The sequence below is a fragment of the Neolamprologus multifasciatus genome, chromosome 4, assembly GCF_963576455.1.
Source record: "Neolamprologus multifasciatus chromosome 4, fNeoMul1.2, whole genome shotgun sequence".
In the NCBI taxonomy this organism is placed as follows: Eukaryota; Metazoa; Chordata; class Actinopteri; order Cichliformes; family Cichlidae; genus Neolamprologus; species Neolamprologus multifasciatus.
The window spans coordinates 12,141,740-12,159,328 of NC_140442.1; the positions used below are offsets into that span (position 1 = coordinate 12,141,740).

The following is a 17,589-nucleotide window of genomic DNA, read 5'->3' on the forward strand; positions in this document are numbered from 1 at the left end:
CTCTCTCTCTCTTTCTCTCTCTCTCTCTCTTTCTCGCCGTCACTCCTAAAACTTCCCCCTCTTCCTAAACAACCAAATGTCATGTTGTCATATAATTTTCGATTGGTCGACATGGTGCATTTTTCCACCAACACGAAAGGGCTGTTTTTTGTTTTTTTTGTTTTGTTTTTTTTTTGGGGGGGGGGGGGGGGTTGCTCATAAGCAGAGAGTGCTTGCTAGCGCTTTTCCTTAGAAAGTAAATGTGATGAAACTATTGAGGAAAAAACGGCATGTATATATTGTTTATCATAACTGTGGTTTTACGTGGCCTATCAACACAATTTATAAACTGGTATATATCACCTTGTTACTTTGTCATCTTGAAGTGGTCATGTGATTGCCTTACCACGACTACTTTATTCTCCCTCAGTCAAACAGCAGCACTCATGTGATTGTTTTGCCCCCTTGGCTCCAGGTGTTGTGCCAGAAAGTGATTGCCGTCTGCGGGAGCGCACGGAGCTGCTTAAAGCTGTGGCATCCAGATTATTTAAGTAGTCAGCTACTTCCGTGCAACTGATATAAGATGCAGTAAGCTGAAGACAGCTTTAACCGCCTGTTTGTTGAAAAATAGTAACGAGACCACACCGCATTTTCTTGTTAGTAACGGTAACGGCGTTGTAACGACAGAAATAGTAATTAGTTAGATTACTCGTTACTGAAAAAGTAATGTCGTTAGTAACGCCGTTACTTGCTAAAATGTAGCCCCAAATCATGACAGAGCCTCCACCATGTTTTACAGATAGCTGATACTCACTACTAAACCTCTCTCCTGACCTCCTCTGTACACAATAATGACGACTTGCACAAAAATTACAAATTTGGGTTCATCACTCCATAAGACCTGCTGCTGCTGATTTTCAGTGCAGTTTTGTGTATTTTTGTATACCTCAGTCTTCTCTCCCTTCTTGACTTCCATTGTTCATCTGCCTGCCACTTTCCTCAGATGTTTTAAGGTAGCAGGCCTACTGTTACTTAGGAGGCAGAACTTCCTGACTGGACGGTTGGTGGTCTGATCTTTGGCAGTCTGCATGCCAAACTGTAGCCAAAGTTGCTCTTTGATGCGTTCATTGGTGTATAAATGTGAGCAACCAGCCCATTTACCATTTACTGCACACCATGGCAAAATATTCCATGTTTTTGCACAATAGCTGTTTGTTAGTGTAAAAACACATTTTATGCCTATCAAATCAATCAATTGTCTGTGTCAAAGATTCAATTAAAGAAAAAATGGGGGGGGGGGGGGGGGGGAGAGTAAAAGAAAGATTTAATTTAAGATCCTGTAAGATAGAAGGACTGGGCTGAAAATAAATGAAATGAACCCTAAAAGCCTGCAGAAATATTTCCCATGACTAACCTTCTACAAATTAGAAGTAAATCTGGATCCTTGGAAGTAAAATACAGAGAATTCAATACAATACTGCACAGCCAATCTTTCAACCACAACAACAATCTTTCAACCACAACCATATTTTTGAACTCTGGGAAGAAATGGAGTGTTCAGAGAGAAATGAAAGACTTAAGAAAATAGAAAGAAAGCAAAAGGAAACTGTTTCTCTATGTTGAATTGTGTATTTTCTGTAGGAAATTCTACAGTGATGCAGTAAAAGTAGTAAAACCCCATCTTCAGATGTCTGGAACACAGTATCACAGCTTTGCATTTACTGTAGGGCAATAATCATAACTACTAATGAAACTAAGTACGAGTTTTTGTTAGTCGTTTAACTTTTTCTTTCCTTTTTGGGTATGGTCTCAGTTTTGTGCGTTTTTGATTTATGGCCACTAGATGGCTGTAAGTCATCATAAATCCTCCTTAGACCCAGAAGAATAAAATTTTGTGATATTTAGATTTGACATTCACATGCTACAGCAAATGTTGGAACTGGAAGGAGAGTCTTACTTAGTCAGTTTCATACTTAGTGCTGTCAGGAGATGCAGGTGGAGTGGGGTCTGATCTTACAGCAAGAAGGTGAAAGTTCAGAGAAGGATATGTAAACAGTGGACGGCAAAATAATGACACAAAGTCTATTACTTGTAAGCTAGGGCTATGAAGTTGTGGGCTCAGCAGATTTAAGCTGTCTTGCTGTATTCAGTTAAGAAAGCTCTTCAAGATGTCTCTTATCAGTAACACTAAGATCATTTGCTGTTTTGATGGACTGCCTAATCTTAAAGAATCTGTCTTATTAGTTTCTATTAGCTGAAAACAGGAAACAGTAAATTCAAATCCTGTTACCTGAGTCATGCCGTGAACACAGATATGCTGAAGAATGTTTTTGCCTTTCATGTATTGTTTAAACTGAATTCAACTGATAAAGACAAGACACGTAGACTTTAATGCTTTTTCCCTCATAAATGTAATTCATTACAGAAGTGAAACTTTAAGTGTGTGTGTGTGTGTTTTCTAGAAATCAGAATGCCTAAAAATTTAAAATCCAATGTGGCAGTTGAGAAACCACACCACACAACTTCAAAGCCCTCACACAATATTTCTGGAGTGCCATTATTTTGCCCTAGCTCAGACTCCTCAAAGGCTGGTATGTCTTCCTCTGAGCTTTCACCTTCCTGCTCTAATGGCTGGCCTTGCTCCACCTCATCTCCTGACAGCTGTAAGTCTGACTCTCCTTCCACAGTTCTGAGTAAATTTCCTTTTCTCCTCGTCCTGCCCTTTGCTTCCTGAAATATTGAAATAAGTTCAGGATTTGAGGCAGTAAGACCTGCTGTCCACTACAAAAGGCACTGGATAACACTTTTGTTCCGGAAGGGTTAAAATTGCTATACACTTCTAAAATCACACTAAATCAAAGACACTCAAATAGAAGAAACAAACAAAAAAAATCCCTTTGTCTCCTTTGTGGCCATAAAATGTGGACGCTGCAATTCTTGTACAAGAAAATCCATGCGCTCTGTTAGCCCAGCTCCCACAAACATAGCATTGATAAGATCAGAATGTGATATAGATTGCATAAATTGTGCTTGATGTTGTCCACAGAGGACAAAAAGGAATCGCTTGGTCTTAGTAGTTAAAACATCAGAGGAACTGTCCAGCTTTACATGATTGTTATAAATATATCATCACCCTATAAGACAGAGGTGGGCAAATTTTTTGGCTCAGGGGCCACACTGAAGTTTAAAATTTACAAAACGGGCTAGGACAGCACCAGATGCATACATATCAAAGAAAAACATTAAGAAGGCAGTATAAGAGGTGTGCTGTACTATTACACCTGCTATGCTATTCTTCTCTGATGATTTTATGATGTGCATTATGTCATAGCTTTTAGCAAATAATTTTCTATGACTGTTTCCACAATGTTATTGAAGTTACATGTTCGTGTCATTACTTCCCGCCCTTCCGTCCGCATGTGTCTAAAAATTGGTCAGTTTGAAACATTTGTAACGTATGGGATTGTATGTGCCTCAGAAGTTGTACTGTGATTTATCATGAGATGCGCACTTTGTTTTGGCTTGTGTTTTGGAAAATAGTGAATCATCAACAATGCAGAAGTAAGCTAGTTGCATTGCAGAAAGAATCATTGCTTTCATGTCATCGTATTCATCACACACTGAGAGACAGTAGGGGTTTCTCACTGTCCTTTAAACATGCACATGACTCGATACTGCTGACTCCTAAAAAAAACACAATTGCTCATCGGCTTTCCCCATCTTATCAAAAGAAACAAAACATAACAATCTTTTGTTCCTTTTTTGCTCCTCATAATTTCATTTAACTAAAATGTATCCATGTAACAAGTCTGGGCATGTTGTTTACAGCTGTGTTACTTGACCATTCCCAGTCATATACAACACCGCATGCATCATTTTTTCTGAGTGATTGAGTTTGATGACGCATACCTGAACCAAAGCCCATCCTGTTTTTGCTGCCATGAAACTTTCCCCTGTCAAAGTGCAAACGGAGAAAGTGAAACCACATTTACTGACCACAAGCAGAATTTAGTTGCAGGTGGGAATTTTTAAAAAGCGCAAATAGTAAACAGCTCATCACAACATTTTTAAGAGTTCCACTGCTAAATTTTGAGGTGACATTCTGTTATAAGATCAGACTTAAGATAAGATGTTGATAAGAGCTTGAAGTACCGGCTGACTTGACTTGATACAGTAATGAGTTAGCTGAACTATTCAGTCAACAATATGTGGTTGAATTATGTTGCGACGGTTCTTTCTTTTATATTCAGTTTACTATTTTTATCTCTGGTTATGATGCTTGCGTCAGTTCCAAACAAATATTTTTAAGGATAAACTGTAACAGAGGCATATTGTCATGTTGGTACACATCTTTACCCTTCCATTTTAATATTAGTGGAGAAATACACATAGAAAAAAATCAGCAATCTAATGATTTTCTGTGTTGTAATAAACACGAAAATATCCTAAAATTTTCACTTTAACAGTCTCTTCATAAATAAGGAAGTGAAGAACACATTTCAGCATATATTTATGTCAAAGTTTCACTCCTTCCTTTTCTCCCAGCTGTCAGTCTTGTTCCTGTCTGTGTGACTTGTGGTGAGTAGGAGAAAAGGGCCAGTCCCTTTAGAGATATAGATATAATCTGGCTGTGTCTCCCTTCAGTAGCATACAGGGGAAAGTACCATTTGGATACTTCAGATACTTAGGGCACACACTGAGCTCAGGAAGCGAAGTAACACATCAGTGCACAGCAGAGGAAACTCAGGACTTGTACAGTCGTCATTTCTTAACATCTATCTTCCTGCGTTCCCCGGGCTAAGAGCGCTCCGAACCCTGCTGTTTGACTGACGATGCCGGAGCCTACCCAGAATTTACTGATCCGTATCCTCGTGTTGTGGAACACCGTAATCACCATATTCCTAATTGTGTTCTTCGTTCTATACTTCACAGCAGGACATAAAGGCTTGGTGAGAACTCTTTGAATAATACTTTAACTATGGTGATTAGTGATTAGACAAAAAAATGTAACTTCTTTTTAAAACCGTTAGTGTAGCATGAACATTTTTTTGAATAATAACATGAACTTCAGAAAAAGTCAACACCTCTGCCGTACATCTGCTCTTATTTGTGGTTTTGGTAGTAGCCGGTAACTGGTGAGAAAGACACCTATGCCTGTGGTCTACATTTGGTTGCAGACCCCCGTCATAACACCCAGTCACAGCTTTCTCATAATGTTCAGTGTTTTTGAGTTAAGTTGGTGGTCCATATAATAAAATAAGATACAGTAATACAGCACCAGGGATGCCTTACTTCATTGAAAACACAAGTTGATTACTGGGAGAAAATAGAAGTCATTTGTAGTTTTATAGAAAATAAACATATTTAAATGTTTAAACAGTGAAGAAGGCATTTTATTGACAAATGATTGCCTAAAAGAAATTGGATGACATCTGGTGCTTTTGTAGAACTATGTTAACCCTCCTGTTATGTTGGTTTCCAGGGACACCAATTATGCTCCTGGGTTCATTTGGGCAAATTTACTCATCCAAAAGTGTCAGAAACACTGGCATTGATTATTTTACAATTTTCTTTTATAATTTTAATTTTTTTTCGTTTTCTGTAGTGATGCAGATGACATGTGACATCTCTTCTGTTCTGGGTCAATCTGACCTGCAACATAACAGGAGGGTTAAAACATTACAATAGTATGATCATTTTTTGAATAAATTACATGAAGTGCAGAAAAAAATCAACATCTGTACCATACAGCTGTTCTTTTTTGTGGTTTTTGTAGCATAGCTGGTGAGAAAGACACCTATGCCTGTGGTCTACATTTGGTTACAGACCCCCGTCATAACACCCAGTCACAGCTTTCTCATAATGTTCAGGTTCAGGTTTAGTTGGTTTCCCATAGAATAAAATAAGATACAGTAATACAGCACCAGGGATGCCTTACTTCATTCAAATGCAAGTTTATTATTGGGAGAAAATATAAGTCATCTGTAGTTTTATAGAAAATAAACATATTTAAATGTTCAAACAGTGAAAAAGGCATCTTATTGACAAATGATTGCCTAAAAGAAATTGGATGACAACTAGTTCTTTTGTAGAGCTATGTTAAAACTGACAATTGCACCTAAATTTGTGTGAGTTTCAGTCAGCAGCATGTTTCCACCCCGAAATCCTCTTACAGTATTTAGTATAAGCACCTTTGTTTCCTTTTCCAATCTTAGGAAAATAGTGCTGTAGAATCATCCAAAATTTCCTCCACGGAAAAGAGATGGGTAAGCTATCCATCATTTCTAAGATTTATTCAGAGTTTGTGTTTCTCTCCTGACTTTTGTGTTAAGCATTCTTTCACCCTCTGTTCATTTCCTTTATTTCTTGCCACAAAAACGTCCTGCTGATGTTACATGTATTTACTATTCTTACACATGTGTAGTAAGCGAGATAGATGCTGCACTATGTATGTCAGATTAATTCCATTTCTTATGAGTTACGTATGTCTAACCACTCTCCTCCCCTCTTGGAGGAAGCTCAGTGACGTCATTGCCACATTCGGGGAAATGCCACTAAACTCAACTGTTGTCTCTTCATTTTCCTTCTGAAGTTAGTACACAGTCTATACTGTAAGCTGCTGTTGTCTCACGTTGAATAAACTGCAGCCTCTCTGGGCCTGAGTGTGTGTCCCTGGAAGTCATGTTTGCACCACATTTACTGTTACTATTTTGAGAGTGATAAATCGCTTCTTCTTCTTTCAACAGACAACCACCGCCCCTTCTAGCCTCGTCTCAATTACAGGAAAAATGCTCAACTTTAATTTTAAGACAGGTAATGTTTTTCTTATTTCAATTTATTATCTGCACTTAAAATTTTATCATATCCCCATTCAAACATTGCTGTGTTTATACTTTCTTTGTCAGAAGAAAAATGTAATCCCATGAAATTCATACAGTCAATAAATAAATGAATACAGTCAAATGTACTTTACTTCAGGAAAAAAAATCGATTTAAAAACTGAATATAGAGAATACATTTCTAGAAAAAACAAATTTAGCATCTATAGCAGTCTATTTTATGTCCTCCACAGATGGAAATGATATAACATGTGAGCAAATTCAAAGAGATAAAACCCTGCTTTCAAAAGTCAACAATGGCCTGAGCCCGAACGTGGATGGATACTATTTCCTAAATCTTCAGGTTGCAGTGCGTCCAGACTGTTCCTTAACAGATCGATCCAGTGTGAGCCTGGTGTACAAACCGAAGGACAAAGACCCCAAAACTCTTCTAAAGGGCTCGATTAACAAAGAAACAAACACCACAGGTATTCTCAGCAAGGTAGTGGAGTGCGGTGCTGGAGAGATGCTGATATTCAACATTAGTAAGCCAATACTTGATTGTATTGATAATGATGATGATAATGACGAAAAAAAAACTTACCTGGATATCATCTTCATGCCACGGCTTTAGGTGTAAGTTCATTATTCTAAATCCTCGGCATAGTGCACGACACCTTTCCAGCTTTGGAACCCACACTGAAGCAAACCTAGTTTGAATCTTGTAGGGTGTACTTGTTCACTTTGGATGGATCACACTTTGATTTTGGCCTGTTGATCTCCAGATCAACGATTTACCTAACAATTTTTGTAAAAAAGGGGGAATTCAATAAGAGGTTAGATGAAAGCCTCGTCTCTTTTTACATTCCAGTCTGAAAAAAAAGAAAGAGCTCGCCTAAAACAGGGTTTATAATAATCCAATGATGTTCAGTTTGTAAAGTAGATATAGCAGACCGGGTATTGGTCTCAGGTTGTATCATCACTACAAAATCACACTTGAAAACAGCGCAATGTATGTAATGTATTGTGTATTTAATGGATTAGAACCAAAGCTGGATTGTTTTCATTGTTCTCAAATAGCTGTTTTAAACAGAAACTTTGAAGCGGGTTGTTCAGAATTGACAGATCTCACTTGTTGAAACTATATTTCTTTGTTAGAGCTTTGCATGTTTAAAATATCTAGTAGTTGATTTCAAGAATTTATTGTGCTGAAGTGTCACATTTTTCAGCAGGAGATTGCTTTTGATGTTTGCACAGATTATACTTTCCAATCTCTGATTCATTTCTTGTTTTGTTAACATTGTATGAATTCTGTATTTAAGTTTATTTATTTATTTCTCGCAACAAAAAACATGTGCAGCATATGATTTAGACACATAATGGATGTAACAAAAAACCCCATGGCAGGTCAGCTAATAATCTATGAACGTTTATTTTTCTCAGTGATAATGTTTCACAGGGTGTACCAGTCACAAACTGGTAGTGAGTCACTGGAATCTATGTAGAGAATTGACTTTGTTTGTTAAAAGAATGTAGTTCATATTTGGAAAGAACAAAGGTGTAGCTTTGATTTACTTGACCAATAACATACTTTAGTATTTCATTTCTTTAGTCTAAAGTTAAGTGTGAAATGACTTGATAAGCTCCAGACATCCTTGACTACATGTACTATACATTGTGACACGTGAAAACACAAGTCGCAGTGGTTGTTGCGGTAAGTTTCATGTGTTTGAGATTTGAAAGAAATACTGGGTTTTTTCACTTTTTGTAACTTTTTTGATGTTTTAGTGGAAGAGGAAGCTGCTTATGCATTTGAAAAGATTTCTGTGAGAACTGTTAAATGTGTGTGTTTAAATTTGACTTTAACCATTGTTATGAAAAAAATAAGAGAACGTCTTAGTTAAAAATGTTTACTGTCTTTATTGTATTTGATGTGACTGTAAAACAAAAACAAACTCAATATGAATCAAAGGACACAATGACAGTGAATAAGGGCTTTTGGGTTTGAGTCATTTATGAGACCCTAGATATGAAAGTGAGAGGTCATGAGTTAACATTGGATTACCACATAATCACTAATAGAAAGATACAGCGGGACCCTCCCTGTCTATATGCTGTCGAAGAATATGTCCTCTTGACTCTTGACAAAACAAACAGAAGAAATGCTTCTCATACAAAGCATTCAAAGTCACATCCAATGACCTAAATCGCAGTGACAGAGATACAGTAAAGCAGCAAAAAAGGTCACTGGAACATTAGTCATCACAGTCAAGAGGCGCATTTTCCAGCTTTCATTTGAAAACTTTTGTTTTCCAAACCTCAGCCACAAACGAGTCCCATATCTCTCAGTGCTCTGTCAATTAGTTGTCGCTACCACAGCTTTCGATTGCAGCGAAGAGGTCCAGGATGTAAAAATTGATAGCAGACATAGCAAACTACCACCCACTCTGTCTCTTTTATTAGAGGCCTTAGATGCATTTGCATGGGTTGATTTTGGTTGCTCCCTTCCTACTGCTTTCCACTGCCCAATGTCAAGATAATAAATGGTGTATCCACACAGAGAAAGTGTATAACCTCTACACATCATTTTTGCCCAGACATCATGGAGAGAACTTAGACATTATAAACATGTTTACAGCATGCACTTTTTGAATAACAATCTTCCAGTTTCTTCTTGTAACCCTTATCAATATGCCACCTCTTACAATAAAAGATTTGTCAGAATAGAAAATGTCTGAAATGAGTAAGCTTGTAAATCCAGTCACAGCGTTTTTTTGTTTATCTTGAATCAAAATGATAGTGATGTCAAATCTTTAAAAGTTCAAATATTTCTCACCTCACATATTTTTCCTTCAGCCTGTAGTGTTAAATAGCCATGTAGAGTATTGCGTGTAGGTTACCCAGTTTTGGATATATACACTACTGTGCTACAAGAGTGCTATGCACAGACACAAATTTCTGATATTTAGCAAAAGACTAAAACAATACAAGAATTTTTCTTGTCAAAATTCAAGTAAAGATCTCTTGGATGGTTACCGCCACACAACAGGCATTATTATTTAACAGCTAATCCAATTAAAATTCTACTAAAGACAACAATAGCACAAACATAGTGGAAAGGTCACGTTTAATAGCAGAGGTGAAGCCTAACCCACACACACAGGTCAGTTACAGCTGTCTGTGTCAAGCGGCTGCAAAGTTGGGTATTTTCATGTGGTAGCCACTGGAGGCTAAAGTCTCAGCACCACCTCCAGTGTCTCAAGTGGCCACTAGAGGTATTGCAGTTAATGTCTCCCCTTTCCCCCTTTCATTAAAACCCTAGACAGTATAAAAGATGGAGATGGATGTCACCCACTGATTTTGAACGCCACATCTTCAAGCAACATTAGGATTTTTGAGACTCCTTGTCCCAAACTGATATTTTTTACTTAACTTCCTCCAAACCATTAACATGTACCCCAATTCTACAAGACTGCTCAAAGAAGTCCTACTATTAATTAATGCTTCAGTCTTAAATATGATGAGTATATCTATTATTGGGTTACACAAAACATCATTTAACCCATTTGCTAATTATAGGCCAATCTTCGACCTTTCTTTTATTTCACAAATTCTTGAAAGAGTAGTTGTAAAACATTTAACTGATCATCTGCAGAGGAATGCTTTATTTAAAGAGTTTTGTGAGGTTTCAGAACTCATCATTGTACAGAAACAGCATAATTGAAGGTTTTGAATGAATCATATCTATCTAATGGACTCCAATTTGTTTACGTAAAGAGAGAGTCCTCTTCACATACACTTCACACACTAAAGTTAATTATGGAGTTCCGCAGGGTTCCGTGCTAGGAATAATTCTGTTGACCTTATACACTCTTCCTTTAGCCACTATCATTAAAAAGCAAAGGGTACATTTTCACTGCTATCCAGATGACACCCAACTTCATCTATCCATGAAGCCAGATAACACTCACCAATTAGTTAATTGCAACTTAAAGACCTGGATGACCTCTTATTTCCTGCTTCTAAATTACGGCAACTGGTGTCTAACTGGATACTTAGAATGGCATTACCTTGGCCTCCAGTAAAACTGAAAGAAATTTTAGAGTCGTTTTACATCCTTCAGTGTGTGTATTGAGCTAATATGTAGGACTGTTTTCTTGCATTTGTGCAATATCTTTACAATTAGAAACATCTAATTTCAGAGTGATGTTAAAAAACTAGTTCATGCATTTATTACTTCTTGGCTGAACTACTGTAATTTGTTATGACGGGGCTTTCCTAAAATCTCCCTGAAAAGCCTTCAGTTTCAGCTGCAGTAAAAGTACTGACAGGGACTAGAAAGAGAGAGCATGTTTCTCCATTATTGGCTTTTCTTCATTCATTCTCCTCATATACCAGTTCTAGAATAATCAGGCCCTGTCTTACCATAAAGACCTACCATATCACCCCAATAGAGCACTTCAGTCTCAGACTTACTTGTGGTTGCTAGGATATTTAAAAGAAGAATGGGAGGAAGAGCTTACAACTTTCAGGCCTCTCCTCTGTGAAACCAGCTCCCACATTGAATTTTAGCGACATTTTAAGACTATTTTCAAGACTGAGTTTAAAACTTTCCTTTTTGATAAAACCTATAGTTAGGGCTGGATCAGGTGATCCTGGGTTCCTCCTCAATTATGTTGCAATAGGCCTAGATTCCTGGGTCATTCTCATGATGCAGTGTTACTTCAGCTCTTTTGTCCTGTCTCCCTGCCCCAACCTCCAATCCCTGACCCTCTCTGAGCCTGGTTCTGCCAGAGGTTTCTTCCTGTTAAAAGGGAGTTTGTCATTCTGTTGCCAGGTGCTCATAGCTGGTCCTTTGATTGTTGGTTTATTTGAAGATGTCTGTGAAGGTTCTCAGTCAGTTTATTTGAAGAGTTTTAGTCAGGCTTCAGAACTCTGTACAGACACAGCATTAGTGAAGGGTTGGTGTTTTCTGTGTTTTTGTAGGGTCTTTACCTCGTGATATAAAGCAAACCAAAGCGATTATGGTTATGATTTGATACTAAATAACAAAAATATAATTGTTTTGCTCACCTCTTTTTGAAGCCAGAAGGCACCTGATATAGATGAAGTACTAATTCTTCAGCTAACTAGCGTTTATATTGGTTAATTAGTATTGCACTAATAAAATACTAGACTTTTACTCAAGTGTAGACTTGTGGGGTGGCCTGTATCTCACAGACAGCCACAATATTAATCAGATAATAGATTAAAAAAGCACCAAGGGCACAAAAACTGATCCCTAACTCCAGTGGATGAGTTACAGTTCACCCCACTCAAAGTTTTAGAGTTGTTCTGAAGAGGGGGGAAAGCCCCCACAGAAGCCCAAACTGTTATTTGTACCAACACAAGGGGACAGCATTTAGCTGCGGACTTTTTGCTGTGCTCCTCTTTCAGTTTTGCTTTGCATAAAAAAATATACTCTCCATAAACTATGTCGTGTGATTTTAGACAAAAAAAGGTTCAATTTAAGAGGCCATTTTTGCCTTATTTCAAAAGTTGATTGTAAAAATCAGCAGTGCTCAAGAGATCAATATCTCACACAGACCTGCTTTATAAATGGAAAATGTTGATTTCATATACGGAAGTGTAAAGATTTTGGTTCATGTCATAACCGGTGATAGAGTACTCTCAGCCCACACAAATTCTCTATACAAGTCATGCTTGGCCTCGAAACTACACAGCTGATACAGCTCGCGCTGCTGTGCTACTGTCGTCTCTCACACTTCACAGGTCAGCCAGCGCTGGAAGATCATGACTCACACATGTGTTCTTAAAAGACCAGAAGACTTGAGAAAACATCATTCAGCTCATGGATAACTAAACTCTGGGCTGGAGTTACACTTTCAGCTCTCAAGTGTGTTTTCCCAATTTGAGTAATCCATACTTGGCTGAGGGAAAATTAATTAGAGAAATCACTCAGCCTACACACCCACCCATAGAAACACATACATGCACATACACATATTCATTCACACACACACACACACATGTTGCTTCATTTTCACCAGCCATTTCTCTCTGGGTCTGGGGTTGGAAAGTGAGTCAGCCAAGCAATCTGCTGCTATCACCCCCCTCCCCCCGGCAGCCCCCACTACCACTTCCTTTTCAGTTTACAAATATACAGCTCTGTGGGTGTCTTCTTCGAACACACATAGATGAAGGGAAAGTATAACAGTGACTGCATGGCACATACAAAAAAGGGGAAAAAAAAAAAAGCTTCAAAGAGCTTCTCGTTCGCACAGACCTTGTCATGGTTGCACGTTGTGCCGAGATGTGACTTGAAAAGAAACTACGTAATCTACTGAATCAAAGTAGTAAATAGAAAAGTAAACCAACAATGAAGACGTTGACATTTTAAACCTTTAAACCTTAAATAATGTTGCTGCCAGTATACATTCAGGTGAGAAACAGCTGACATGATGACACTTTACTTTTTGGGCCATTGTGGTATTTAAAAAAAAGGTTCCTCCAGTAACTGCTGTGTGGTTGGACTGAGTGGGCGACAACATTTTTAATACAGAGACCACTGAGCCTTTATCATGGTCTCAATTTTCACGGGCAGGAAGTGAATACACTTCCCTTACTGTGCATGACTAACAAAAAAGACCAAACCAAACAGGTCTTTTAAATTATTATGTGTTTATTTCATTGCACGCTATGACTTAATGTATATAAATACAAAAAAATTAGCTTTTTTCTTTAATAATAAAAAACAAATTCATAAATAGTGTGCAGTACGTGTTACAGCAAGTAGGAAAAAGAAAGGTTACAGCCTTATTTTAGATATTAGTATGAACACTCAGCATCAATCTGAAGTTCAATCTGTGAAATATGTATGTGTATATATATATATGTGTATGTGTATATATATATATATATATATATATATATGTTAAAATATGATATATATATAAATCATATTTTAACAATCAAAGTTTTGTTTTAAAGCAAATACACAAGCATATAAGCATATCAAATTTCCCTGTTATCCGACTGTTCGTTACACTTATAAAACAAAATTGAGAGTTACATGTGCAGAAACAAAGCTGGCAGCACAGCCCTGCACTTTGCGACGTGCAAAGGCACAAAGAGGATTTGACACTTGCCTTCTTTGCGGTTACGGACCTGCTTTTTCATGTCAAAGAGAATCACAAACCCCTGTGAGGACTTATAGGTTTTAATTTACTCTCATTTAGAGCCTTTATGTGGCATCTATATCATATAGGCACCAAAGACATTCTCATAGGGTTTGTGGTGTACAATTTTTGCAGTGTCACTCACGTCCACAAAAATACCATCATCCTTATAAAGGTGAAACACTCCACCCAGGTAACTGTTGGATTGTGGTTTTTGAATGCCTTTTGAATGTGAAGAATATTTCCTGGACTGCAGGAGGGTGATATTCCCTGAATACCTGTCAGTATGCATGCTAATACGGTGCTGAAATCTGTCGCTGTCTGAGAAGAAAACCTTGGAATAGACATAGTAATAACCCTCTTTCTGAATTTTAAGCTCTTTGTCTTCGTAGGTCATTTCATAGAGGAGAGGGTCTGCCTTCATGCTCCATGCCATTTTGTTTTTTCCATGAGCTAGTTCTTGTCCATCTGAAAAATATAAGAACAAATGTAATCATTCTAATAAAATAAAGTGCAAACATCACACTGTGAAGAGCAATATGTACTTAATTATGCATCTTGGTAATAACTGAAACATTATGTTTCTGGCAGTTAGGGAAATGCTGTTTTTACCTGTCAGATGTGCAACCGGTTTGGAGGGAAGAATACCATAACTGGGTTGTTTAGTGGCAGTTGTAACTGTGAGAGGACGAAACATTATTTATCTACTGTGGAATAAATAAACGGAAGGTGCTCGTCATCTGTGTATAAAGTGCTGAGACTCACCTCCGATGAGCTTAGAGATCGATTCTGAGTCGGTCTGCAATGAAAACGAAAGAGGGTTAATGTATTTTTAATGTGCATTTGCATTTTTTGAGCGTGCACATGTAGATGCGTAGATGCAATCGACTCTTGTGGATAACAAAGTTGTGAAAATAGAAGTTTAACAATATTAAAATGTAATTGTAACGGGCGTTGTTTTTCTGCAGAGCATGGTAGGACAGAAGAAAGTAGATTGCTATCATGATACCGGAAGTAGACCACTTCCTTTTTGCCATCATCCCTTGATTGTACACTGTGCACACACTCAAAAACACCACTGCTGTTATTTTGTTCTATAATACGTGACAGCTATCCTAACACAGTGCATCAGTGCTGTACAAGAAACTGACTCTGTACATCCACCACCTCAGAAAGTATGTCTGCCCCCTCCCCACATGCACGTCATTGAAGTTGTCCGTAAATGAGCTGGACTTTACTTCTCCATGTGTGCTTGGCCCTCTTCCCCATAATAGTGAAATAAATTCATGATCAGCAGTTTTTACTGAAAATAAATTCATCTCAGCAGAATTTCTATCACAAGAGCCCCTGTGTTTGCGTCACAAACCCTTCCAGATACCCAGACATACATATTGCATAAAGAATCGCTGCAATAGGATCTTCTCTAGGTCAAACTGTTATTCTATTCTATTCTATTGTGGAAATTTACATTTTTAATACCTTTCTCACATACAGCTCAAAGTGATGTACATTTTTATACCTATTTATGCATCTACATGTTTAAGTATAACAATATCAATGATATAAAACAAAAACTCAGGTTTAAAGAAAATCAAGACCTATAGCAATCTGCTGTGACCTTTAACCAAACGCATTTCTGATTACCAATACTTCTGATTGAGTGAAAGTGTTATTAAAATGACTGACAGAAAATATGTAGGAGAATACTGTGAAAAAGTACGAAAAGAAAACTGGAAGTGAGAACACTGTGGTAAACAATGAATAAACTCTTACAATGAAAGCGAGATTCAGAGGCGTTGAAACAGATATTTAATGGAAAAAAAAGATCTACCGAGACAATGAGCTAATAATAAATCACAGGATGAAATTGCAAAAGGTAGAGAAATGGTGATACTTACATGTTCAGCCTGGTAGAGTCCATAGATGAAGCATGCTTCTATGACCATGCCGCACAGCGCCACGCTAACCAGCATGAAGAGCAGGATCTGAGCCACCCCGGTCTTTTTTCGCACCTGGATCAGCCTGGGGGGCACTGGAGGCCTTGTGGCATGGGTGTCCACCACACACACAGAGGGATATTTAATCTTCTCCATACTTTCTGGGTTTTTTCTGTAAATGGAAAAGAATTCAGTGAGGCGCTCTCACTGAAGTAGCTGCTGCTACTTCAAAAGGACAGTAAAGACAGAGAGACCTGAGAGACAGGCAAGTGTGAAGACGTTTCAGAATGGGTGGGCTTACTTCTGGTTGGTTCAAGTGGAGCAAACTTACCAGCAATCAGGGACAGAAGTCTTGAGATGTATCACCAAAGCACCTTTGAGAGCTTCCAACGTGCACTTGAACTGCACGCACCCAAAGGATACTCCGAGGTTATGTCACTCTTTCCAGTGTAGTCAATAAATCAGTGAGTGGAAGACCCACAGCAATGCATTCTGACCTCCCCATTTACACCCTCCCACTTCAGTGCAGCAGCAGTGCAGCAATGTCTCCAGTCCCACTTCCTCCCTCGTTAACACTCTCTCTTTGGTCTGACAGTTACAATAACAGACCAAAGTTGTACACACATGTCCTTTGTCACTTTAAGCACATTTGTGAAAGACCCTAAAAGGTCACAAGCCACCTTAAGTAATGGGTTTAAACTGTATATATTTTCTCCCAAGGCTTGGTTATTTTACGAGAAAGTATTTTGAGGTTTAAACAGTATGCATATTCCATCCAGTCAGTGCTGGTAATACGTAGCACTGGTTAATATAATTTTTCATTATCTTCACTAGCATCTAATTAGTAAACAGTTAGCATCCCATTGGTTAGCAGGAAAAAGTCGTTTAGCTTCTACATGAGGGTGATAACAGTCATGGGGAAAAATATGTACACCCAGTGCAATTTGTTGGACGCTTTTCCTACAGATAAACATTTTATACTTGAACACAGGGGAAATTAGCTTCTTCAAATCAATGTGTTAATTTAAAAAATGTATAGGTGTAATTTTCCACCAATCTGTGACATAGTCTTAGCGTAAAATGCAAGAACATGTCATTTCAATCTTGCCTTTAACTTAACTTTCCACTTCCCTTCTTCTTTTTGAGTGATTCCTTCTTAAGTCGTTCCTTGGTGTAAAGGGCCATCGCTGTCTTAAAAGTTCACTCAGCTTTGGCACAGATGGCCTCGTGTTAAGCAGAATGCAGAATGAATTCAAAGCTAAAAGGCAATGGCAGAGAGCCGTTTATCCCCCAGGAAACAAACAACCACAACACAATAAAGTTTCCATTAGTATGTGGCAAAGCTGTCCTTGGTTGGTCTGCTGTTAGTGCTGCTGAACAACTCTAACTTTGATTTGTGTCTCCAGAGCACAAACAACCTGTAAGGTCATTGCAAACTGCTGTTTTGCTCTAAACAGCTGCAACGGTTTTGCAATGTAGGTCAAATGTGCAATCTCTGGTTGATTCGAGATGCATGCACTCTAACCCTCACACCTGACCTACAGTTCCTGTAATGGCACTTTAGGGTTCTTGCATCAAACAGTTTGTTCTTGGGATAATGTGGTGGACTAGTTTTTGAAAAATTGGCATCGCTTTTTTAAGACTATACTTATTTTACCTAAAATAATTTAGGGATTC

General features: G+C 38.0%; 3 protein-coding genes across 3 annotated transcripts in view; 1 reads left to right on the forward strand and 2 right to left on the reverse strand.

Moving 5' to 3' along the window:
- LOC146519916 (uncharacterized) overlaps positions 1 to 17,589 on the reverse strand; it is a 70,674-nt gene that overhangs the window by 32,092 nt on the left and 20,993 nt on the right. The gene's annotated exons all lie outside the window — the stretch shown is intronic.
- Positions 232 to 13,670, forward strand: LOC146519918 (uncharacterized). Its single transcript, XM_085155824.1, has 5 exons — positions 232 to 4,928; positions 6,195 to 6,245; positions 6,726 to 6,792; positions 7,052 to 11,676; positions 11,712 to 13,670. The coding sequence occupies exons 1-4, from the start codon at positions 4,812 to 4,814 to the stop codon at positions 7,429 to 7,431; spliced, it is 615 nt and encodes a 204-aa protein (XP_085011950.1). The 5' UTR covers positions 232 to 4,811; the 3' UTR covers positions 7,432 to 11,676; positions 11,712 to 13,670.
- On the reverse strand, positions 13,731 to 16,376 carry tnfsf14a (TNF superfamily member 14a). The gene is made up of 5 exons (XM_085155823.1): positions 16,244 to 16,376; positions 15,874 to 16,084; positions 14,741 to 14,774; positions 14,588 to 14,653; positions 13,731 to 14,443 (listed from the first exon to the last, which is right to left on the reverse strand). Exons 2-5 carry the CDS (start codon positions 16,066 to 16,068, stop codon positions 14,052 to 14,054), a joined length of 687 nt encoding a protein of 228 aa, XP_085011949.1. The 5' UTR covers positions 16,069 to 16,084; positions 16,244 to 16,376; the 3' UTR covers positions 13,731 to 14,051.

Excerpts from the sequence above, each read along its gene's own strand:
- LOC146519918 (XM_085155824.1), top strand. The coding sequence starts at position 4,812 with ATGCCGGAGCCTACCCAGAATTTACTGATCCGTATCCTCGTGTTGTGG. Across the intron at positions 4,929-6,194 it reads CAGCAGGACATAAAGGCTTG|GAAAATAGTGCTGTAGAATC; the intron begins GTGAGAACTCTT and ends TTCCAATCTTAG. Across the intron at positions 6,246-6,725 it reads CCTCCACGGAAAAGAGATGG|ACAACCACCGCCCCTTCTAG; the intron begins GTAAGCTATCCA and ends TTCTTTCAACAG.
- tnfsf14a (XM_085155823.1), bottom strand. The coding sequence starts at position 16,068 with ATGGAGAAGATTAAATATCCCTCTGTGTGTGTGGTGGACACCCATGCC. Across the intron at positions 14,775-15,873 it reads GACTCTACCAGGCTGAACAT|ACCGACTCAGAATCGATCTC; the intron begins GTAAGTATCACC and ends TTTTCATTGCAG. Across the intron at positions 14,444-14,587 it reads ACCGGTTGCACATCTGACAG|ATGGACAAGAACTAGCTCAT; the intron begins GTAAAAACAGCA and ends TATATTTTTCAG.